Here is a 27103-nt window from a genome sequence, read left to right as displayed (position 1 = left end):
GGATATTAAAAATTAACAAAAAGATGTAATAGTCAAGAAACAGGACAATATATTCTGGAAAGTTCAAAGAAACTCAACCATTATGGATTTAAGATTCAAGTTATAAAAAGCCTTTCCAAACAGTAAAAGATCAAGACAAACAAATGAGAAAAAAAAACTCATAGACACAGAAAATAGTTTAGTGGTTACCAGAGGGTAAGGGGGGTGGGGGGTGGGAGATGAGGGTAAGGGGGATCAAATATATGGCGATGGAAGGAGAACTGACCCTGGGTGGTGAACACACAATGGGATTTATAGATGATGTAATACAGAATTGTACACCTGAAATCTATGCAATTTTACTAACAATTGTCACCCCAAAAAATTAAAAAGAAAAAAAAAGAAAGAATTTGAAGTCATATAGGATTAAATAACTGTCACAATAGTTTAAAAAAAAAAAAAAAAGCCTTTCCAGGTGTAGAGAAACAATTTAGTGAAACTACATTTAATATTTTAAATGAGAAAATTAATATTTTAAATGAGAAAATAGTCTGAAGGTGATTTAAGTTTAGAAATTGTGGCACTATTTATCAAAACATTAAAAATGTTCATACCTTTTATACTAGAAATTCCTCACCTACAGAATAATGGTTATGTTCAGAGATTAAGCATCAATTATGAGAAAAAAAAACATTAAAAAAAATATTGACTAATTAAATAAATTATAAATATTCAAACAATGGAGCCACTGTAAATGCTATAGATGACCATTCAATACCGTGTAAGGATTTTCAAAATACATTAAGTACATATGATCCCACTGTTCTGCCTAGCCCTCACCCTCTCCAATCCCTCAGCTATGGCAAAGATTATTATTTGATGACAGCATTCTTTCCTTCAACCTGTTAGAACTCTCAACACAGCCCTCTGAGTATCCAAACACCAACCAGACTTGGCACCAGAAATAAACTTTTTCATTAAGTCAGAGGCAGGTAATTTTAGTCTACTGGTAAACTCATGGAGCAAAGGGCTAGTAAAACTTATGAAACAGATAAAATGTGTCTCTGATTAAACAAATATCAACTGGTAAGCACTTTAAAAGATGAATTTAGAATCCCGTTTCCCGAGCTAGGGAATCAAGAAAACCTGCCCAGCCTCTTGTTGGTAGTTTATACTAGATGGGAACATACATAAAAGGTAAACTTACTCAGCTATCCTGCCTCTCCCTACTGGGCAGGAAACAGTTCTTAAGGTGTTATTAGTTATTTAGAGGGTGTTCTCAATACTGAAACACTTTTTCTCAGACTAGGTAAGCTGATCTTAAAGTTTATATGGAAAAACAAACAGAAAAAAAATTCCTTTTTTAAAAAAGAGAAAGCTCAAAAACAGAATCAACGAGAGCGGATAACTGTATTAGATGTTAAGGCATACTAAAAAGCTTCAATAAGTGAAGCACTGTTGAGTTGGTTCATGAATGAACAGATTAATGAAACAGAACTGAATGTCCAGAAATAGACCCAAATACATATGGGAATTCATTTGTCAAAGTGTCACGTCAATTCAGTGGGGATAAACAGGGACTTAATAAATGACACTAGAACAAATGGGTAGCCATGTGGAAAAATATTACACTGGTTCCACAACTAACACTATACATCAGAATAATCTTCAAATGCTCCAAAGAACTAAAAATGAAATCTGTAGAACTTCTGTATTAAGTACCAAAAGAACACCTCGGTAAATTCTTCATAACTCTGAAAGGTGGAAGATCTTACTATGACTCAAAATTCAGAAGCATGAGGAGAGAGGAGGAGAGGAGAACTAATAATAACGTAATGACAAAAAACCTGCACTTCATATCATAGACAAAGGCTAACTCCCTAGTATTTAAAGAGCTCCTAGAAATTGAGAAGAAAAAGACCAATAACCAACAGGGAAAAAAGTATAAAATATAATAAACCTTGCTTAATTATATGAGAAATGGAATTCAAACTACATTTATACACCATTTCTCACTCAGCAAATTGGCAAAAATACAAAAATTTGAAAATACATCTGTCAACAAAGTTTCAGGGAAACACTCTCAAACACTGCTGGTGAGAATACAAAATGGCACAATTCCAATGAAGGAAAATCTGGCAATAGGTACCAAAATTTAAAATGTACTCACTCTCTAAACCAGCAATCCCACATCATACAGATATACCTGCACAAATATGATTTACATATAAAGTTGTTTACTGAAGCACTGTTTATAATACTAAAAGGTTAGAAAGAATTTTACAGCATAGCAAAAATACATTTATATCTTTTGAAAATATGGAATATTTCACGATATATAGTATTAGGTGTGGATCCAACTTTCATCTTTATCCAGTTAGAACCAGTTGTTACAGGTCATTTATTTAAAAGGCCATGTTTGGTTAAAGAAACTATGATATACCCACATATATGAAATATTGTATTTCTATAAAAACGAATGATGAAAAGCTCTGTGTACTAAAACAGAGAGATCGACAGGATATTAGAAGTAAAGCCAGCAGTAAACTATAAAATACACCACTTACTGTATGAGGAAAGAGAGAAATAAAAAGTCTTCTTATAAATGTATAAACACTAGAAAGATAAATAGAAACAAATAAAAATAGTCTCCTGTAGGGACCAGGGAAAAGGGACAGAAGTGAGACACAGTTATACAAACTTTTAATGACAGTTTTGATTCTTGAGTTTATTTTGACTAATATGTGAATTTATTACACACTCAAAAACTGTTTAAAAAATTCAGGGGTAAACAAGTGACAAGTTGGCTGGTATATGGGAATGGTTGTAATAGATCAATAATCAAAATCTATTTAAATTAATTAAAATGAAAAGCCAGTTCCCCTCTCAAACTGGTCATATCTCACGTGCTAGTGAACAGGACAGACAGATATACAACATTTCTACTACTGCATAAAATTTTATTGGATAGTGCTAAAGTTGTTAGTTAACATTTTGCAGCCGAGAGATGGAAGTAAGCCCTTTCAAATGAAAAAGATCTGTATCTCCCAAACTAAGTATATTAAAAAAAACACACTTTATATATACAGTCATCAAATCAAATATTTAAGTGACTAGTAACCAATTAAATGTCAAGATACGATAATATATCCCATCCTCACCATAAACTAAGGAGGTAAAAACCCCTGGGAAGATATGCTACTTTTCTGGATTCTTTTGAATTCATTATAAATATAAAAAAGGTAAATTTTGGTGACAATTTTCCAAGATGTCAACATATAACCATATTCAAAATAGGAGTTAATATGCATTATAAAATAAAATTTTCATATTTTTTTAATCCACAAGTTGAGAACATCTGTGCCAAAGCTTCATTCATTCAACAATTATTTACTAAGTATCCACCATATGTTGATACCTAGACACTTAGTCAGGTATTGGGGATACCATGAAGAACAAAAGAGTCTTACTGTAGAAAGCTTATAAAGTCCAGTGAGAAAAACACACATTAATAGAGAATCACACAAACACATGATATATTGTACGTTATAGAAGGAACAGTAAGGTATACTTATAGAAGCGGAGGAACCTCATTTAATCTTGGGCATCAAAGAAGGCTTCCCTAAGGAAGTAATATACAAGCTGGAATCTGAAGTGTTAGTGAGATTTGCAGGTAAGGGCTTGCAAACAGAATAAATTATGCATGAAGATCTCAAAGACCCCCAAAAACACCTCACAAGAATTTAAAAAGAAAAACACCACAAAAGACCTGTTAACAGAAATAATGAAAACCTGGTCTGCAACTCCTAAAACATATGTATGTATTGGCAATTCCTTAATTGGAAGAGACCCCCAAGACTGCATATCCCTCAAAGTTTGGGCAAATAAGTGAAATAATAAAAAGAATAACAACTGGTACTAAGTGTAAGAGAATCTCCTGAAATATGAAAGCTCCTTTTCTCCTTTCCAAGCTTAATCAAGAAAACATGGGAAAAACATTTTTTTTCTTTTCAGGTCTTTCTCCTGCCACCTAAACCTCTGCTAAATGACCCTAAAATGAATAGAGATGGAGAACATCCCTTTTCTACTTGATCAAGAACAGTATAACAAAAGATGGAGAAAGACATGATTCCACTGCAAGAAATATCTGGTATTAAAAGTTATGCAACTCCCTCCATCAGAAGTTAATGCACAGCTGGGAAACCTGTATACTAAACAATATAAATGATCTTAGTTGCAGTTTATTGCTAATAAAAGAAAACATATCATATATAACAATACTTCCAAATCACTCTTGTTGGACCTTGTATGCTCCGAGTTAACTGTCCTATAGTGATAAGGAGCCTGACAAAAGCACACTTCTCTGCCTGGCCTCTTAACAATATTAACTCCACCCCAACTGACATACATTTACAAATGAGCAAGCTAAGAACACAAAAATTGACAAACACAAAAATAAATCTCTCTTAGAAAGACATTATGTGGAAAAGCACAAACTGAATATTGTATCCAAGTTGATTAAACTACATAAAAAAATGTATGTATGACTAACCATAATCAGAAATACTGCCATAATAGAAATGCTCACTAGTATCTTTACCCCTGCAAAATATGTGAATTCAGAACAATATTTTAAAAATTCAAAGAGGAAATATGTTTTTCATTTTCATTAAGAGGCAAACATTACATTTGTGTTTAAAACTTATTAACCAGAAAAGAAATGTAGAAATATTTATGATTGTTTTAAGTTAATAAATGGGATTAATACTATTGTAAATGGAGGCCAAGATTTATCAGTTCAGTAGCAGTGATGATTTAGTCATCACATCTCACAACCTAGTCATTTGCAAACGTTTTAAAATAAGAGTCTTCATTGTGAAGAATATATAGTTATGGGGTGGGGAACCCAGAAAACTAGTCATCCTTGCTTTAGTTCAACCCACATGCTGGTTCTTAAGGGTATCCATGGCAGCAGTGATGAAACATGCCTACCTAGCTCACCATGCCTACACAAGTGGGAGAGAGGGGAGGCGGATAATGAAAAAAACTTCACTTGGAAAGGTGTTTTAGTATTAACGTGATAGAATTACATCAACTATATTGTCAGACTTTAAAAACACATATAAAACCACAAAGCTCTCTAAAGATCAGAAAAAAGACCCAAGGGGAGAAAATACTGTAGCACTTCAATTAAAAAGAAAATTAAGAATTTTGCTCTTCCTGCTGTACTAATTGGTTAAACACGTTCAAAGGATTTTATATCTAATAACAGAAGAAATAATTTTAATTTGGCTCTTTCAAAAGTAACTACAAATAATGTTTAGGCTTCCCAAATTCCAACTTACATCTTTTTGTATTTTTTAAGTTACTTAATAAAAATGTATAAAAACTTTAGGCTATTGATTCCATATAAATTTTTTAAAATAGCTCTTTTGCTTAAAAAGGGTCAAATGCAAAAATATTTTAATCTTTCAAGGGTAGAACAAACAAATAGATACCTTACTATATCAGAAATAAACATGAAAATGAAGTGATAAAAGGTAAATCACAAGCAGAATCAACCACAGACAACCAAGAAAATAACTAGAGAGGAAACAAAAAATCCTGTTTTCCAGGCTTATTGCCCTTTAAACTTTCTTCAAGAATATTTCAATAAGACAGTTTACCTACAGGTATACAGAAGACATCCCCTTACAAACAGGATGGGACCAGACAATCAACATGTTTGTACCTGATCAAAATTCCTACTGTCTGAACTGTAACTCTGTGAGCAACAAAGAAAACTGATTTCCATCAATTTTCTCACTTTTCCTCTTCTGAGAAATAATTTAGTATATAGGAATAGCCTACTTCCAGAATTTACAAATTTGCTTATTCTTTAATTACTGAATATAACTTTAAAATCTCAGCAATTTCAACTAACAATCACTATGTCATAAGTGCATAGAAATAAAAACCAAAAAAGTAAATTATTCCATATTTTGAAAACCAATGTATAAATCTAAAATGTAAGCATCCTGAATCTTACACAATCATACAATGTCCACAAGCTGGTGCTCAGAATTAAAAGAAACCAAACTTAGAGGTTAAGGGAAGTATACTGCACTTTGAGGACAATGAGCAAAATGAGTACTTCATGGAGTTCTTGTATAAATTTAATGATTTTAAGTCCAAATCAACATCTTTCCAAACATAACACAATCAAAACCTATTTTCTTCTCATTAAAAAAAATTAACTATACTTGGACTAGATGGAAGAGTCCAGAAAATGTTCTCAAAATGAGTTCTACTTTCAACCAGCATAACATGTTGGGACAGAAAATAAAGCAGAGGGAGAGAACTGTGAAAATATATTTAGAAAATTTAAATATAATTAAGGCCTTATAAACCTTTGCTATTGGGAGAAAAGCTTCCTGTAAATATCAGGGGAAGAAAATATCCGTTCAATACACTATTTTTAGCTATCTGAAACATATTTCAAAACACTACCTTTCCTAAAGGATATAAACTAAGCATCACATGGATTCAAATATCTATTTCCAAATATATAACAATGGTTACACTTTATTTTTAAAATACCTTATGAACAAAAAGGTGTCTCATATTCTGTCACTAACAAGGAAATGTAGAAAGCATACTGTATCTTACCTTTGTGGTTACAATGCACAGGCAATCCATTACTCTACCATTACAATATTTTATACATAAAGCAGTTTACTGCAAATTATTTTAAGTTGCATATATGAATAAAAAATTTAAAATAATTAAAATGGAGTTGTGAAAGAAAAATCATAGATAAAAGTTATAACTGTCACAAGATCTCTGCAGGATCCATTCTTAGAGGTAGCAAAATTTTTCTACTATCTGAAATACAAGAAACCAGAATGTGTCACGTGCCCTACAATCTTCTTTATGTAACCTCGTCTGAAGAAACTGAAATTATCCCACAAAACACTGTTGAAGATGTCAGGGTTTATTCCATAAGAGTTCACTGCTGCTTTAGATGCTGTTTCATTAATCCCTCTTTTCAAGATATGAGGTTGACAGGGTGTCATCTGATGAAATGATCCACAAAGAGGTTCCCCCGATATAAATTTAAATCTGCTTCTCCTTGTTTGCTACAGTTTGGATATTCAAAAAAATAATTACCAACAACAACAAAAAATTACTCTAAAAAAAAAATAAAATGCAAGTAAACATTTCTTCCACTATACCATTTCAGCAACTGCAGCTTGCAAAGTAATGACTTTCCTCAGGCAGTAATGAATGGAATATTCCATGTGGTATTTTTGAGAAGGGGTGAAGGAAGAACAAAATGTAATAATTTAAAATATTATCTCTAAAATTTACCTCATCTCTCTTTACTAAAAAAAAAAAATAACATTTACCTGTGAAGCCAGATTTTAACTTTAGTGCCTTACTCAATTCATTTCACCTAATCCCTTATCAAAACACACACACACACACAATTACAACTATGTACCATTTCAAACTCCTTAAGATGACTACTTTAACCCAGAAGTAGCCTAACTTTGTGAATTCACATACTGTCCTCATAATCACCGGAAATAGAGCTAGAAAGGCTGATAGGGGATGAGGCAGAGGATTCAACTGGCTTTCAGTCTCATAAGCTTGTAGCCACACTCCCCTGTAAAAATGTATAGTGAGGAAGAGTATTACCTGCAATTTCTGTCCACAAGTTTTCTCATAGACTACAGATATTACAAATAACCTCAAATTCAAACTGAACTATTCCCATTTGCTTCTTATACCCCACTCCTCCTCCTAACGTTTCAAATATCATGGGCTGCATCAGCAACTTTCACTATAAGGATTATGAGAAAGAGTTAATATACGTATGTCACTTAGATAGTACCTATCATATAATAGGCATCATCATTATTTTTATTACTATTATTGATTGCTATCAAGTGATCGCCTTTTGTTTCAAGCCTAACAGGATATACCTGAGACAGATGCAATGGGATTTTACCTTGACCAGAGCCTACTGGAACTGTTTTAAGGATTAAATAATATGTGCACAGTATTTAAAATAATGCCAACCTTGTTACATGCTCAATAAGTGGCAATTGTATGTATGTATGTATGTATGTATGTATGTATGTATGTATGTATCTATCAGACGTGGGGTGGGGCAGAAGTAAATTTCATCATGAGTGAACACATCCTTTCCCCTGTGCAGGACAGACAGCCTGGAAATTACATGCTCCGTTGGACACTGAGAGTAGCCCCTTCTTCCCAGCCCATCTCAAGAATCATTTGCTCCCAACATGAAAGAGAAAAACCCACTCAAGGCTCATTACTCCCTTAAATAATTAACTTTAATTTTTAGGAAGAATACTGAGAACAATGAAGGTAATATTTCAGTACTGACTAAGCACTGCATTCTGTGAGGGAAAATAAAGAGGTATGTGAGGGGGAGGAACCAAGATGGTGCAGTACGTAAATGCTGTGTTTACCTTCTCTCACAACCACATCAAAATTACAACTAATCTACAAAAGCACCATTATTGAGAATCGCCTAAAATCAAGCTGACCTGAAGCCTTTCAAATAAGAACGTGCAGAAGCAGCCACCTCCAGACTGGTAGGAAGGTCAGAGACATGGAACAGGCTGGTCCCACACCCATGTGTGACCATTAAAGATGGAGAAGGCTATTTCGGCTGTGGGGGTCCCTCAACATCCTTAGAAGGGCAAAAGATCCCAGCCCCACTCCATCCCAGGGTTCCAGTGCTGGGGAGAGAAGTCCCCACAATTTTTGGCTGTGAAAACCAGTGGCGACTGTGACTGAGTGAGACGGAGGGCAGCTGCACTCCCAGGTGCTCCTCTTAAAGGGACTGTGTGCAGACTTACCCACCTATGAAATCACTCACTCTGAGCTCCAGTGCTGGGGCAGCAGCTAGAAAGGCGGCAGGGACACATGGTGGGGAATTGAGTTGTCTGGCTTGGGACAGGGGCTGGAGAGGCGGCTTTCTCCTGAATGGGGGAGCTGGCAGAGGCCATTGCTTCTTTGTTGAACCCTCCCCCTTCCCAGCAAGTGAACAGAGGCGGCCGCCATATCTGACTCTCCACAGTTCATTAGAGACCCCGCCCCACCCAGCTTTCAGGCACACCCAGGCTACTTCCAGTGGCTTTTTCATGCAGACCACCTGCCTTGGCTCAAGCTAAAGACTTTTCCTAGACTCTCAAAGGTTCGTGGATCCCAGACAAGCATCTGGCTTGAGCGTGTCCTGTACCTCTGGCTGAGCAACCCTAAGCCAGCACGAGCAGCAGCCGGCCTTGGTTCACGGCTTGGCCTCTCAAGGCACTTCCAAGCACAGCACGGGCAGCAGCCATCTGCGGATTTCTTTCAGGCTCCCACTGGGTGGCCCCGGGTGGGGCATGGGCTGTGGCTGAAGTAGACCTACAGCAGATCCCCTCCAAGGTGGTCCTGGGGCTGGTGCCCCCAGTGGCCAGCTTCAAAATCAACTGGAGCCATAGGGTCAGCCCCTACACAGCAACTCTTCCACTGTAGTCAAGGCCAGTCCTCACAATCAGTGAGCCCAAGGGTCAGTCCCTCACACTGATGTACAGTTATCAACCAAGGCTCAACTACAAGAGGAGGGCACACACAACCCACACAAGGGACACACTTGGAGTACATGGCTCAGGTGATCAGAAGAAAGACTGCACCACTGAGCCCCACAGCACACCTACTACATAAGGCCACTCTACTAAGACAAGAAGACTTAAAAGCCCTACCTAATACATAGAAACAAACACAGGGAGGCAGCCAAAATGGGGAGACAAAGAAACATGTCCCAAATAAAAGAACAGAACAAAGCTCCAGAAAAAGAACTAAGCGAAACAGAGGTAAACAATCTAGCAGATGCAGAGTTCTGAACACTGGTTATAAGAATGCTCAATGATCTCAGGGAAAACTTCAACAGAGAGACAGGGAGCATAAAAATGGAGATAAGAACCATAAAAAAGAACGAGTCAGAAATACAGGCTATAATAACAGAAACGAAGAATATATTACAGGGAATCAACAGTAGATTAGATGAAGCAGAGGATCCAACCAGCAATGTAGAAGATAAGGTAGTGGAAAACACCCAACCAGAACAGCAGAAAGAAAAAAGACTCCAAAAACTTGAGGAAAGTTTAAGGGGCCTCTGGGACAATATCAAGCATACCAACATTCGCTTTATAGGGGTACCAGAAGGAGAAGAGAAAAGGCAAGGAACTGAAAACCTATTTGAAAAAATATTGACAGAAAACTTCCCTAGCCTGGTGAAGGAAATAGACATTCAAGCCCAGGAAGCACACAGAGTCCCAAACAAGATGAACCCAAAGAGGCCAACACTGAGACACATCATAATTAAAATGCTAAAGGTCAAATACAAAGAGAATCTTAAAAGCAGCAAGAGAAAAGCAGTTAGCTACCTACAAGGGAGCTCCCATATGACTGTCAGCTGATTTCTCAACAGAAACTGCAGGCAAGAAAGGAGTGGCAGGAAATATTCCAAGTGATAAAAAACAACGGCATACATCCAAGATTGCTCTACCCAGCAAGGCTGTCATTTAGAATTGAAGGACAGATAAGGAGCTTCCCAGACAAGAAAAAGCTAAAGGAGTTCATCATCACCAAACCAGTTATTACAAGGATTCTTAGAGGGACTTCTTTAAGATGGGAGGGGGAGTTAAGGATGGGTGAAAGGGGAAGTGATTAAGAAGTACAAATTGGTTGTTATACAGTGGTCATGGGGATGCATAAGGAATATACTCAATAATATTGTAATAACTAGGTATGGTGTCTGATAGGTACTACATCTATCAGGGTGATAGATGGGAATGGGGTTGGGGGCAGGGTGAAAAAGGTGAAGGTATTAAGAAATACAAATTTGTAGTTAATACAATATGTGGTATATAATCAACAATGTTGTAATGATCATGTAAGGTGCCAGATGGGCACTGGACTTATCAGAGGAATCACATCACAGACTGTGTAGATGCCTGACGAATGCACTATACACCTGAAGAGCTGAAGTAGAATAATATTGAATGCCAACTATAACTCAATAGATAGGTATATATAGTCACAGGATGTGAAGTACAACATAGAGAAGATAGTCGATGGTATTGTAACAGCTGTATAAGATGCCAGAGGGGTAGTAGCTTGGGGGGTGCGTTATCACTTTATGAGGGGTTTAGATGTCTATTACTTTGTACACCTGAAACTACTAAAAATTTTCAAAAAGGGGAAAAAAAAGATACGTGAAACTCTTTAACTGGTTTCTCTCTTATAGCTCGTTTCTCTCAGTGTTCTGAAATGGCTTTTTGTGAAATTTCTATTATATCCAAAATAGCCTAGCCCAGAGAAAGAAGGCATTCCTAAGTTTGGCAGACTTCATAAAAGTGGAGGTTGAAAATCACTCTACCAAGAGTCAGAAATAGTGTTTCAGCCCATTAACAGGCTGTGTAACTTTAAGTAGTTATTTTCTTTTGAGGGGTCTCAATTTCCCTCTTTATTAAATTAAAAAACTCAATGGCTTCTAAGAGTCCTTCCACTTACAACATTCATATTTCTAAATTCCTTTGATTCAAAACTCCAACAGGGAAAGACTCAAGAACATCTTATGTATTAATATTTACTACTTTATCCCCAGCACTTGGCGGGTGGAAGGGTGAGGATGGCATGGTGATCAGATTGTAAAAGGGGCTCAATAAATATCTGTTAAATTAATGAATAGCCTTTCCAATACCTAAACTATAGGTGACTATAAAATTAAACAGTCTGAAATGACCCTGAAAATTAGATACCCCGGTATCCTAGTAAGAACTATTTAAAATAGTTTTGCCAACTCAAATATAAGCCTATAATAGAGATGAAATAATCAAATATCTACTTTAAATCCCTGCAATATATAAATGCTTAATAATACATATTATCAAAATAATATATCTAAAATATTACTTTATTTCACTCACATTCAGAGAACAATTTTAATCAAACTATTCACATTCACCTTAAATGTCAGGGTCATCATTATAACTGCAGCCACTTTTTGAGTCGCCTAATCATTCTGACCTCAAACATTAATTTTAGTTCCACCTAAGTTGTTTAGACGCTTCACTTTTTGAATCAGTATATTAAAATATCACCTCACATTTTATCCCAAATCACTACTAATAACTATTCATTCACATAACAGGAAGAGAGCCTTTCTTTTTTGGTTCTGCAGGTATGTATTATAATTACTACAATATAATCACTTACTATATTACTATTTAGTATACTTTTTAACCTTTCAAAACAGCTTCCAACATTTACAGTTTTTAAGGTCATACTCAGGAATGATTATTTAATCTGCATTAAATTCTACACTTATTGCATCTTCTGCATACATCCAAATTAGCACTAAGGACATTCCAAGGAAATGTGTTCTTCTCAGTTATTCACCATGCAAAATAGTTTAGAAATCACCCTGCAATATAAACAACTTTAGAAGGTCTCAAATATAAGCCTTTTGGGATGTCAACACCTCTCCTAATATTCAGGCACGTAAGATAATTAACAATATTTTAGAATACCAATGGCTTTCTACATATAGGCAATTGTTTCCAACGGTAACATAATAACGTAACAATTGGACTCTCCTGTCTTAAAACAACTAAAAAAGTGGACAAATAAGAAACAATGACTTTTAGATATTGAACAAAAGCAGCACAAAACAGTGATCCTGTGAGAAGAAAAACAAACGAGGTGAGTCCCATTAATGCACCATATAACTGCCTGGAAATAGTTTCCAGGCTACAGCAGAAGGGAGGGAGAAACTAAACATAGTCCAGCAATCTAAGTAAGGTAAGGAGGACAGAGTTGAGAATTCAGGAAAGCCAATGTGTCTAAAATTCACAGGTAAGAGTACCAGAGAGGAGAGAGCTGTACAGAAGGAGCTCCACAGATCTGCAGAGTTTCCCCTCAAGTCTTCTGATTGGTTATGCAATAAGGAAAGATGAGGCTGGGAAAGAACCCTGGAAAGAAGCAAGTAGAACAATCTCCAGAACTCATACAGGGTCAAGAATAACTAAAAAAAATTATAACAGACAGGGCCCTGGGTAGAGTTCTCAGAATAGTATTGCCATAGTACTGGGACAAAATTAACCCTATACTAAAAGTTGATTGGTCCCACCAAAAACTTAAAAGCAAGCTTCAAGAGGACCAAGCTCTTTCCAAGTAATTTATAATAACTGCATTACAAAACAAAGCTCAAGAATAGTTAAAGGAATACAAAAATATCTAGGCCCCCCCCAAAAGTAAAATTCATAATGTCTGCTAAATCCAATAAAACATTATCAGGTATATAATAAAGAAGCAGGAAAATACAACCCAGAGAGGAGAAAAACAATCAATAAAACCAGATCCACAGATGACAGATGATAAAATTAGTATACAAGGACATTTTAAAAAATTGTATAAATCTATCGCATCTGTTCATGAAGATAGAGGAAAGGATGAGCATGTTAATGAGACATGGAAAATAAAAAAGGAACAAAACCAAACATCTAGAGATAAAAATTAAAATGTCTGAAAAGAAAAACTGACTGAGATTAACAATAGATTTAGACCCTTCAGAAGAAAGATCAATAAACTTGAAAATATATCAATATAAAATGAAAGAGGCAACCAACTGAATGGAAGAAGATTTTTGCAAATAACGCCTCCCATAAGGGTCTAATATCCAAAATATATAAGGAACTCACACAACTCAACAACAAAAAAACAAACAACCCAATTAAAAAATGGGGAGAAGACCTGAACAGACATTTCTCCAAAGAAGACATACAAATGGCCAACAGACATATGAAAAAATGTTCAACATCACTGATCATCAGAGAAATGCAAATAAAAACCACAATGAGATATCACCTCACCCCAGTTAGAATGGCTATCATCAACAAGACAAATAATATCAAGTGTTAGAGAGGCTGTGGAGAAAAAGGAACCCTCATACACTGTTGGTGGGAATGCAGATTAGCACAGCCACTATGAAAGGCAGTGTGGAAGTTCCTCAAAATATTAAGAATACAATTATCATATGACCCAGCAATCCCTCTCCTGGGTATATACCCAAAAAATCTGAAAACATTAATCCATAAAGATGTATGTGCTCCAATGTTTATTGCAGCTTTATTTAGTGCCCAAGACATGGAAACAACCAAAGTGTCCTTCGATAAATGATTGGATAAAGAAGTTGTGGTATATGTATGTGTGTATGCGTATATATATATATATATATATATATATATATATATATACACACACACACACACACACGTATATGTGTGTGTGTGTATGTATATATATATATATATATATATATATATACACACATACATACATATATATATATACACAATGGAATACTATTCTGCCATAAGAAAAGATGAAATAGTACCATTTGTGACAACGTTGATGGATCTTGAGATTATACTGAGCAAAATAAATCAGACAGAAAAAGTCGAGAACCATATGATTTCACTGACATGTGGTATATAAAACTGAAAACAAAAGAACAAGACAAACAAATGAAGAAACAAAAATTATAGACACAGACAATAGTTTAGTGGTTACCAGAGGGTAAGGGGGGAAGGGGGTGGTAGATGAGGGTCAAGGGGATCAAATATATGGTGATGGAAGGAGAACTGACTCTGGGTGGTGAACACACAATGTGATATACAGATGATGTATTACAGAATTATACACCTGAAATCTATGTAACTTTACTAACAATTGTCATCCCAATAAATTTTAATTTAAAAAAAGAGAAAGAAAATCAACATATAACATATAGTGAAAAAGGACTGAAAAAAATGAATCGTATCAATGAACTATGACACAAATTCAATCAACCCAGTATCATGTAATTAGATTCCCTAAGAAAAGAGTGAACAGAAAAAATATTTTAGAAGCAACGAAGAAAAAATTTCCAAATTTGATGAAAACTTGGAATTTCAACAAATTTCCCACAGACACAAATTCAACAAATCCCAAGCACAAGACACATAAAGAAAACTATAAAAATGGAAAGTATATGGAAATGATAAGCACCAAATTCAGAACAGTGGTTAATTCTGGGGATGAGGCAGAGAATGTTATCAAGGTGGAAACAAATGGTCTTCAACTATATTTATGACACTTATTTTCTTAAACTAGGTAATACGTACATGGATAGTCATAATATGTTCTATAGTTTCTATATAAATAAAACCTTTTTAAAAAAATAACACATAGAAAGACCATCCAACGGGGCAAACAATCACCACTAACAGAAAACATTTTCAAAAGCAGAGAGAGTGAATTATAGCAAATGCCACGAAAAAAAATAAATCAGGGAATGTAAAGACCTAAAGTGACATTGAAGTGGAATTTATGTTCTTTAGCCTTTGCTACATCGATAAATTATTAATAATGAATATGCAACATTTTAACATAAAGATTATTTTTTAAATCTATCATTTACTGAGCACTTAATATGTGTCACACTCAGATCTAAGTTTTACATAAATTATCCCATTTCATACTTATAAGCACCATATGAGGTGAGTTCTGTTAATCATCTCCACTTTACAGATGGTGAAATTAAGGAAGAGAAATTAAGCAATTTGCCCTACCTTATACAAGGTAGTGCAGTAGATATAAATGTGCAGATATGGAAAGCAAATTACAGAATATTACATATATATCTCTCATTATATATATATGTGTATATGTGTATATATATATATATATATATGTGTGTGTGTGTGTACATATATATATTCATTAACGTATAGGATTAGCTGAAGAAATATATACCAAATGGTTAAAAGAAATTATCTCAGGGATAGAATATTAGAAAAAGATGGACTTTCAACAATATGCATTTCTCTGTATATATGTTTTTTCAAAGACATGCCTGAGTTATCTTTGTAATTAGAGATTGTTTCTTTAAGGTAAATAACTAAGAGATAGCAGTTACTGCAGAAAGGAGACAAGTTATAGTATATTTGGAATGAGAAGCAAAGAAAGAAAAAAAAGGTAAACTACTTTTTCAAAAAGCTTTACTAAGAAGGAAAGCTATAGGATCCTACTGAGTACTTTTTTCTGTATCTGTTTTTTCTGTTAATGAAATCTTTGAACATTATTTATAGGACAAAGGAAAGAAGGAAACAAAGGCCCAAAAGAGAGAAAGAGGTTATAGATATCACATGAGGAGAAAATGGGATTCCAAAAGGGAAAATGATCAAGAGTATAATAGAAGCTATTATTATAGTATTAACTATTTGAGAAGGTGACTTCCACATAACTGGAAATATATTTCTATAAAGTTACGAATTTTTGCAATAAGCATATCACTTTGGCCATACAAAAAAAAGGGTGGTTTCTTTTTAAGAGCACATGAGGAGATATCATTGCTCTAATACTGAAGGTAGTAACAGATGCAGATACAGATATAGAACAAAATTATTTAAATGAGTTACTGAACACATCACATAATCAAAACTCATAATTCAAGTCTAATCAGGAATGCCCTCTTGCAGCACTTACATCTACAACCACTGTGGAATACTTACGCTGTAACACAGACTTTTATTTTCTTAGTAACTATATAAAATTTTGCCAGGTTTTCTCCTAGATTAACAGCTTGGCATAATGTGGCAGTTGTCTCACTTCCCTCATAGCATTTCATTATAGTTCATTTCCATTTCAAAGTTACTGAAGTAGGGATATGTCCTTCAGTTCTAAAACTAGCACCTATCATTTAAACACTGGGATAAGATTGTCTTAAGATATAAACATAAAAATATAATAGTGAATGTAAAATAATAGCATAGTGGTCATCAAAATTTACTTGCAGACATCTCATGCACAATTCACTTAGTACACCTATCAGTTCTGGTCTTGGTGAAAATTTTAAATTACTGGGGCTTTGCATAGGGGTTGTGCCTTATTTCAAATTTTGTACATGTTTTTAAATAACACACTGCTAAAACACTGGAATTAAATGAGACAACACTAAATTTTGTGGTGGGAGAGAGAGATAAGACTAACGTCTCTATGTATTGTCTTTGAAAGATAAGAGACATTCTGCTAGAGAAATAAAGCATCAGAAAGAAAGATAAGAACAATGAGGGCACTGATAAAGAAAACAGGAAAAAGAACTCACCACCAATGCATAGGACTGTCAGTAACATTGAAGGTGGGGATTCAAAATTGTAACAATTCATTTGTACTGTAAAATTTTATCTTCCAAAGTCAACAGTAAGAACTGAAGTGAAGTTCTGCTTCAGGGATATAGAATTATATTAATAGAATAGACGGTACCAAAGATGAGGAATGTACTAAATCTGAACATGTACTGATTAGGACTGTACAGATAATAGCTCTGTATCAATTTTAAATTTATAATTATCAAAATTATAATACTCAGTCTGATGATTATTTACTAGATGTTTTTATTAATGTTTATATAAAGAAAATTTTTTAATTTTTAAAAGAAAATACCCTTGTTCACAGATTACATGCTGAAGTATTTAAGGGTAAAAGATCATAATGTCTACAATTTACTCTAAAATAGATCAGCAAAAATAAAGTAAGTGTGTGTGTGTGTGTGTGTGTACAGAGAGCAAGGAAATGTGACAAAATGGATTTTATTTCACTATTCTTTTAATTTTTCTGTAGATGTAATTTTTTAAAAATACATTTTTAAAAGAGATTGAAAAAGAGCCTAAATAACAGTAAAGGTCCCATAAGAAATGTACAAAGTGCTTATTAAATAAATAAAAATCTCTCAGTCCACAGTGATAGATTTTATTTTAAAAGAGCAAGAAAACGGGGGGAACTAAGCTACCTTTGAAGGGGATTATTAAACAAATTCTACTCTAAAAACCAGTCTTTAAAAGAAAAGTTTTATCCTGTCTTCTTAGGAGAAACAATTTTATCCTTAGTTGATGGGGAAACGTACTTTTTACAAAAGATATCAACTAATAAATAGAAACGGAATGATAAAATAAGGGAGAATCAAAATTTTAGAACATCTAATGAAATAAGTGATTCAGGCAAAAATCATGGGTAAATCAGGTAAAAATTCACTCAATACAAGGTGTAAGTACTAGCCCAAAGATACTTAACTACAAACAGAAACATGTACCTACCTTTAAGTAATAAAACTTATCATCACAAGTGCAACAACCTGACATTGTGTGCTTCCTGAAGTGATGCAAAATGAGGTACAATATGTCACTATGAAGTCTGCTCACCAAAAATTAAGTCTAATCAACCTTTACATCTAACCTCTTGGTACCAGAAATACAGGAATTAATGGAATGACTTAAACATGAGGAAACAAACTAAACAAATACAGAATGTGTGGTATTCTATAAGACAACTGGCATGGTCTCTTCAGAAAGTTAGTCATTCATTTAAAAGAGGGAAAAAGGTGAGGGGGCTATTCCACTAGATTATAAGAGTAAAGACACTGTACCAGACTTAGTGTGCCCTCCCTGTTCGTTCCAATGTTTGCCCCTAAATCTTCACATCTGTCTTTCACCCTAAGCAGCTTTAGCAACACCTCTGGCCTCTGGTCCACGTCTCATCCTCTCCCCTTCTCACTTGGGACTTTCCTGTTAGGGCTTTCCTGTTAACCACAAAACCAGAAACCATATCCCCTGCACCCACAAATACACAACCCTGAAATACAGGCGAACTGCTGCCCACTAGAAGCCAGCAGATAAATTCTTTCCTTGGATATACTCTGAGATAAAATACCCAGGGTCCACCAATCAGTCACACTTTGTGACAGGAAGCATCTTGTATTAGTTTTTCCTTCACAGCTTATTCACCTTTTCCCTTGCTTTGTGCTTTCTAGGAATGAACTTCCTAAATAAAGTAATAGCACATTCTGCCTCTGCCTCACATTCTGCTATCAGGGAAACCCAGATATAATCAGAGACCTAACAATCAAATGCAATACATGAATCTTAACTGAATTCTAATTTTTTTAAAAGTCCTAAAAAATAGATTGGGAACAACTGTAAATATGGATTGGAAGGAAAAATAAATAATTATTCTTAATTTTCTCAGGTGTAAAATAGTACTAAGATTACATAGAAGAATGTTGGGCTATTCTTTACTCTTAGGAGATGTGTGAAGTTTTTACAGTTCTAAGTGCATGTCTGCAACTGATTTTCAAATAGTTTCCCCAAAATACACATATACAGAAAAAACAAATATGACAAAATATCAATAATTATTCACTCTATATGGATGTTTGCTCTACAGTAAGCCTCACTTAATATTGTCAATATATAATATATAATATGTAATATATATAACATATAATATATAACACATAACAAAAGCAATTTTACCATAGGCCAATTGATTTATAAACAAGAGTTCAGTTCCTAAGGCATCTCATCAATATTACATTATAACAAAACAACATTAAACAAAAAAAAGATGTTATACAAGGACTTGCTACACTATTCTTTCAATTTTACTCTACTTGGAAATTTTTTATGAAAAAAGAGTTAGAAAAAATATAATCACCTTTAGCCTACTGCCTAATTACAACATGGAAAGAACCATAGCTCTCACTTCATTTGAAAAATATTTACTAAACAATTATTATGTGCAAGTACTACATATATTTCAGTAAATAAGACAGTCCCTAACCTCTGGGACTTACAGTAGAGACCAAAATACACATAAAATAATGTACATTTGAGCATTTAACTACAACAGTAATAACTACCAGGTAGAAAGTGCTGTAAATAGAGGCTCTGACAACCTGAGAGGTAAAGGAAGACTTCTAGCAGGAAGTGGCCTTAGTGATCTGAGTCTGTCTTACTCTCACAATCTGTTTTCAATCTGTCCTCAAATCCTTGTGCTCTACATTCTAAATATCCATAATTTAGCCATTTGCACCTCCATTATCACCACTCAGGACTGCACACGATGGTTGCCAGCCATTCACACTGGCCACTCCTGGCAGCCCACGCGCGGCAGCTCACGCCAACTTCCGGCTGCTCACTGCAGCCCAGCTCCAGGGAGAGCTGTTGTTCACAATTTTAGCTGTAGAGGGCACAGCTCACTGGCCTATGGAGGAATCGAACCCGCGACCTCGGTGCTAGGAGCAGGGTGCTCCAACCACCTAAACCACCGGGCCGGCCCTATAAAGATAATCTTGGAGGCAAAGTGGTCAGAAATTCAAAAGGGGCAAGTAGGAACACAGATAAGCCAATTAAACAGACTATTACAAAGACCTAGGCAAAAACTGAGAGTGGTTTAGACTACAGTGGCAAGCATGGAGATAGACTGAAATGCTGATTCATGTGACATTTTGTAAAGTGCAGTATAGATTATAGATGTAAATGCAAAACACAGAAGTTTCTGACAAATAATATAGTAGAATATCTTTAAGACCTTGGAGTTGGAAAACACTTCAGTAGACACAAAACACATCAACCAAACAGTGGACTCTATTAAATTTAAGAAATTTGGATCATTAAAAGATATTAAGGGGCCGGCCCGGTGGCTCAGGCGGTTAGAGCTCCGTGCTCCTAACTCCAAAGGCTGCCGGTTCGATTCCCACATGGGCCAGTGGGCTCTCAACCACAAGGTTGCCAGTTTAATTCCTCAAGTCCCGCAAAGGATGGTGGGCAGCGCCCCCTGCAACTAAGATTGAACATGGCACCTTGAGCTGAGCTGCCGCTGAGCTCCCGGATGGCTCAGTTGGTTGGAGCGCGTCCTCTCAACCACAAGGTTGCCAGTTCGACTCCCGCAAGGGATGGTGGGCTATGCCCCCTGCAACTAGCAACAGCAACCGGACCTGGAGCTGAGCTGCACCCTCCACAACTAAGACTGAAAGAACAACAACTTGAAACTGAACAGAACCCTCCACAACTAAGATTGAAAGGACAACAACTTGACTTGGAGAAAAGTCCTGAAAGTGCACACTGTTCCCCAATAAAGTTCTGTTCCCCTTCCCCAATAAAATCTTTAAAAAAAAAAAAGATATTAAGAAAAGCATGCCTCAAAATAGGAGAAAATACATGCAATACATATATCCATATAGAGACCTATAAATCAATAAGATAAAAGACAGATTTTAAAAATGGACAAGAAATTTAAACAGATACTTCACAAAGTATAGAAAAATGAATAAGTATGTGTATCTGAAAAGATGCTTGTTAATTGTTAATCTTGTTAATTGTAGGGAAAATGCAAATACAACAAAATGAAGTACCACTACACACCTACTACAATGGTTAAAATTATTAATAAAAAAATTGACAATAACAAGTATTGGCAAATATGTGAAGAAATTGAAGCTTACACACATTGGTGGTAACTGCAAAAACAGGCATAGCACTTTTCAAGACTGTTGTCATTATATTCTAAAACGAAATATATGCATATCATTTTCATGACTAGGTATATGCACAACAGAAATGCATACACAGGTGCACCAGAAAACATACACACTCAGTTCTACTATAGTGTTGTTTTAAAAATGAAAATTTGTTCAAATGCAACTGATATATTAGGGAACAATATGAACATAATGCAATTTTCATGTTTGCTTATGCTCAACCTTGTCCATGAGAAACACTAGGCAAAGGCAGAAAATTGCACCCAGATGAAATGAGCTACATAGGAATACACAAAATGCACACACTTCAGACTTTATTTCATTGAGTGTTGTGTGTCACACTCTTCCACACCTAGTGTTAAAACTTTCCATCTGATTATAGGTAACTCCCTCTACCAGCACTTCACAATAATTCACAAGCTGTAACCCTAACACACACTCCCACAGCAAGTAAGATTTTTTTCAAGGTAAAATGCCATACTTATTGTAGTATTTCTGTATTTCTTAACCATTTAACATGTGTGAAACTGTGCTGCCATTTTTACTAGGTCTTATCTTTTTTAATAAATGTCACTCACCAAGTTTTGAGTCCCTAACTCCAGTTTTTCCATAAACCCTATGGTTTTTATTGCACAACGCTGCATAGTGTGGTGATTTTTGAGACTGTATATGTTGTGCTACAGCAGATCTGACTGTAAAAGAATATTCAAAGCAGCACTAACCCAAACTGGAAACAAACCAAATACCCATCAATAGAATGGATAAATGTATACTGTGGTATATCATACAATGGAATATTATACAGCAGTAAGAATGAAAAACTTCAACTCACAGGTGAAATTCACAAATGGAAGAAAAAATAAACTAGACACAAGATAGTACATACTGTATGAATCTGTTAATGTATGGTTTTAAAAGAAGCAAAATTCATCTATGGTTTTAGAAATAAGCATGGTTCTTTGAGAAAGAGGGAGTAGGTGGTGAATAGGAAAGGTGTAAGAGAGACTTTTGGCGTACTGGTATATTCTTTTTTTTTTTTTTAATCAAGATACAATGGACACACCGTAAAATTGACCAAATTTTAAAGTGTAAAAGTCAGTGGTTTTTTTAGTGTATTGACAGAGTTGTTCAACCATCATCACTATCTAATTCCAGAAATCCTTAGCATCATTCCACTTTCTTTCTCTTGACCTGGTGTATTCACAATGCAGTAATTCATCAAGCTGTACATTTATGATTTGTGTATCTTCGTGTATATTACATGTACTTCAGCAAATGTTTAAAGTCAGTGTTTAAAATACTTCAGATTAAATCTGTTAGACTAAATACATGCTTTTAACTCTACCTCCTAAAACTCTACTTAATGTAGCTGGATTATTTTCAAGCACTGAATCACAAGGTCAAAAAAAAAAAGGTAAAGGAGATACCCCTCCTACACCAGTCACTCAGATAATTTCCCTCCCCCAAAGATGACACAGAAGGGCTACACCAGGGGGCCTGCAGATAGCAGGGACAACTGGTAACAAGAGTACAGTACTGAAAGTGGACTACGTGTGTATTCTTCCAGACATACTTAACCTCTCACTTTTTGGTTCCTTTTAGTCATACTATACTTCCTGATATGCAACCTGCTTCCAATCATTTAATAACGCATAGTGGATATATAGACTATATTTTTATGCATGCTATTTTATATAACATTAATTGGTTATACCATAATATGGTCATCTAGTTTCTTATTGATAATCATTTAGATTTGTTCCCTGTTGGTTTTTGTTAATATCACAAACAATATTGCAATGAACATGTATACATATATATGTTTTAATATACAGAGGGTGCCAAAAAATGTATATACATTTTAAGAAAGAAAAAACTATTAAAATTGTAATACTCAATATAGACCGATAACAAAAGATAAATACAAATCACGTGTGACTTCTGCAATTACAAGAGGTGCTCAAAGTGATTATCATCAGCGTCCAGACACTTCTGATTATGGTGAACCACTGCTTGCACAACGTTGACCCAAGTGTCCAGTTGTATACATATTTTTGGTACCCTGTATATCAATAACTTGCTGAGTACATTTGTAACATAGGCTAGATCAAAGGATATGAATACATATAGTCAAGTTGTCTTTCAAAAAGTTTGCACCACAGTACTCTCCTACCAACAGTATAAGAGCTCCTCACATTTAATCTGTGACAATCAAATCAGTTAAAAATATTCTATCAATTTAATTTGCATTTTTAAAGTGAGGTTAAGCATCTCTTCATAGGCTTATTGGCCCATTTGTATTCCTTTTTCTCTAAATAGCCTGTTCATATCCTTGGTCACTTTCCTATTGAAGGTTGGCTTTTTTCTTACTGATCTGTACAAGAGGACTCTTGAGTTGAGAGGATTAGAAATTAGTCTTATTTCGTAAATGTTACAAATTTTTCCCCCAGTTTATTTCTCATTTGTTTATTGTTATCTTTCAAGATACAGAAAGAATTTCTATAATCAAAGTTCAAACAATCAAATTTTGTGAAGTCCACAAAGAAATTCTACAAAGTCAACATTCTTAACCTTTCCTTTTAATTTTTCTGGGCTTTCTTTGTTGTCATGCTTAGAAAAGTTCTCCCTATCCAAAAATCATTAAAAAGTTTATTTCTAAAGGTTCACTTTTTTTACATTTGAATCTTTAATCCACTTGGAATGCACTGTATTGCCAGGAATAGGATTGACACAGACTGAAGGTATGTGTCCCCCAAAATTCGTATGTTGAAATTCTAACCCCCAATAAGATGGTATTAGGAGGTGCAGCCTTTGGAAACTAATTAAGTCATGAGAGTGGAGCCTTCATGAATGAGATGAGTGCCCTTATAATACAGACCCCATAATGCTCCCTCACCCCTTCCTCAAGGTGAGGACACAGTAAGAAGATGGCTGGCCATCTATGAATCAGGAAGTGGGCTCTCACGAGACACTGAATCCGCTGGTGACTTGATCTTGGACTTCCCAGCCTCCAGAACTGTGAGAAATAAATCTGTGCTGTTTATGAGCCACCAGTCTATGGTATTGCTATGGCAGCTGAAAGGACCAAGACAGGATAGTGGCATCCACTTCTGTTGGGCTTTCTCATTAAATCAGGCAGTTTTTCTTACTTGCATCTTGGTTTCTTTCAATTACTCTTCCTTATAATCTAAAAGTAATTCACTCTTATTTTAGGTTTGTTTTTATAAAAATGACACACATTTACATTTTTAAAAAGTAAAAGGGTAAATAAGAAAAAAAATCCCCATCACCCAGAAATAATCATTAATATTAAGCAAACATTATTCCAAACATCTCACTAGGCATATTTTCAAAGGACAGACATACCAAAAACAAAACAAAAAAAAAGATATATGAAAATAGGCTACAATCACATCACTTTAAAAATAAATGGCATTGGGCCGGCCCGGTGGCTCAGGCGGTTAGAGCGCCATGCTCCTAACTCCGAAGGCTGCGATTCCCGCATGGGCCAGTGGGCTCTCAACCACAAGGTTGCCAGTTCAACTCCTTGAGTCCCGCAAGGGATGGTGGGCAGTGCCCCCTGCAACTAAGATTGAACACGGCACCTTGAGCTGAGCTGCCGCTGAGCTCCCGGATGGCTCAGTTGGTTGGAGCGCATCCTCTCAACCACAAGGCTGCCGGTTCGACTCCCGCAAGGTGGGCTGTGCCCCCTGCAACTAGCAACAGCAACTGGACCTGGAGCTGAGCTGCGCCCTCCACAACTAAGACTGAAAGGACAACAACTTGAAGCTGAACGGCACCCTCCACAACTAAGATTGAAAGGACAACAACTTGACTTGGAAAAAAGGCCTGGAAGTACACACTGTTCCCCAATTAAATCTTTAACTACCTAAATAAATAAATAAATAAATGGCATTAATTTTCATTTTACCACATCAGAAGAAACAAAGTTACATGTGGACCAAATGTCTCTTGGACATTTTAGACAGGACCAAATGCCCACTAACCGCTTGCAGAACTGTCTACTCATTTAACCTTAAAGAAAACGTATTTTTACTGGTTACAGTAAGCCAGCCATTATCTAAAAATAGGCAAATCAATTGTAAAAACTCTAGGCTTTATAATCACAGGTCAACATCATAGATCAGATAATAGAAAAAATGAGTGAGCAATTAAATAAGAAAGTCAATTCTCTTAAAATTTAACACGTTTCTTACATAAGCAAATTTTTTAACCTTGGACCACAATAAATATGAAACAGAAACTGTGTTACTAATTAACATTTTAAAAGCTATTTGAAATGGACTGTATCATAAGCATATATGGCATATCAACTAAGAGAAAGGAAATTAAAATTACCAAAGAGAAAGTGATGAAAAAATAATAAAATAGAAAAACAAGGATACATAGACAATACTACACTAGAATCTCTAATCAATGAGAAACTTAAGTACATACCAGGATTAGTAAAGAGAAGTGTGAATTGGGTCTTAGGTCTGAAATCCAAAGATAAACTTGTCCAAACTAGCCAAATAAGCTGGGTTAAGTCATTCATTTTCTTCTGGATCTCAGTTTCCTCATCTTTAAAATGAAGGAGTGCAATCAGATGTTCTTTGGTTTTTCCTGCTCTAAAATTCTATAGTTGTTACTTAATACAAAAGAAAACTGACAATCTGTCTCCTGTATCATTACCAAAGGGCTGTCTGTTGCTTCCCACCACTACTTTTCCCTGATTTATTACTCATCAAACAGAAGCTGATTCAATTTTCCAGGTACTTCTCTAGTACTAACTAGAAGGGACTAGAGTCAAATTTAGTCAGACAACCACTTTCAAATGACTAATGTTTCTCAGATCGAATCCTCATTACAAAATGCTTCATATCTCTCTTAGGTCATATCTAACTCTACCAGCAGCAACATTTAACAACAAAGGACATTACTAAAATGGTTACGTAAACTCAAAGACATAAAGTTTTAATTACAGAAAAATACAGAAACTAATTCTGAACTTTATTTAGACATATGCTCAGTCTCTAGTGAGTTTAAATAATGAAATCCTTCAGGCCAATAAATGGAATCCTTAGGATAAATGCAGCAACTAAACTGCCCAGGACTACAAAACTATATTCAATTTCTAAGAAAGAATCCCAGAGCAAAACCATCTTTTCAAAGTACAATTTCTGTCTATCACACAGATGGTGCCTCACTGAGGTCCTATCATGCAAAGTAGTTTCTAATAGTCTGAAGCAAGCATTTCAGACCTCAAACCATTCACATTTTAGGACAGGGCACCAGAGATTCTGAGCTTTTCTTTCCAAAATTATTTTTAATCCCATCCTCTTTATTCCATTGAAAATATTTCCACAAAATATGCATTTTAATAAGATGAAAAAAACCTTAATAACCCCAATAAATTGATCACTGAAAAACAGCTCAAGAAAACTTTTTATCTTACCTCTACACTAGGGCTAAGGCTGCTTGGCAGTGTTTCTGAAGTCACAGTAGTGCTCGGAAGGCTGGAAATTTCCCAAGTATTCACAGGCTGTATTGGTTCAGACAGCTTTGAACGATCTATACATTTTGGATTATCCAGTAAGGTCACTTCATAAAATTCTTGAATATCTAGACATGTGGGGAAAAAATTTAAAAGTATTTATATTTTCTATGCGTTGCTAAAACAATATAACCCAAAAGCAAAATTTTTAT

At 35.2% G+C, this 27103-nt stretch overlaps 1 protein-coding gene across 17 annotated transcripts in view; it reads right to left on the bottom strand.

Moving 5' to 3' along the window:
- The window catches only part of DLG1 (discs large MAGUK scaffold protein 1), a 241839-nt gene that overhangs the window by 195666 nt on the left and 19070 nt on the right, over positions 1-27103 (bottom strand). For 16 of the 17 annotated variants that reach the window (XM_019723532.3, XM_074329838.2, XM_019723561.3 and 13 more), the window contains one exon: positions 26853-27019. In XM_019723532.3, coding sequence (XP_019579091.3) covers positions 26853-27019 — 167 coding nt within the window. Of the gene's footprint in view, positions 1-6627; positions 7202-26852; positions 27020-27103 lie in introns of those variants that run through there. The other variant, XM_019723603.3, reaches the window with a different exon arrangement.

The sequence above is a fragment of the Rhinolophus sinicus genome, chromosome 17 (genome assembly GCF_057876585.1).
Source record: "Rhinolophus sinicus isolate RSI-liver-muscle chromosome 17, RSI-T2T, whole genome shotgun sequence".
Classification (NCBI taxonomy): domain Eukaryota; kingdom Metazoa; phylum Chordata; class Mammalia; order Chiroptera; family Rhinolophidae; genus Rhinolophus; species Rhinolophus sinicus.
The sequence above is the reverse complement of the archived record's forward strand: the minus strand, read 5'-3'. Positions and strand labels throughout refer to the sequence as shown.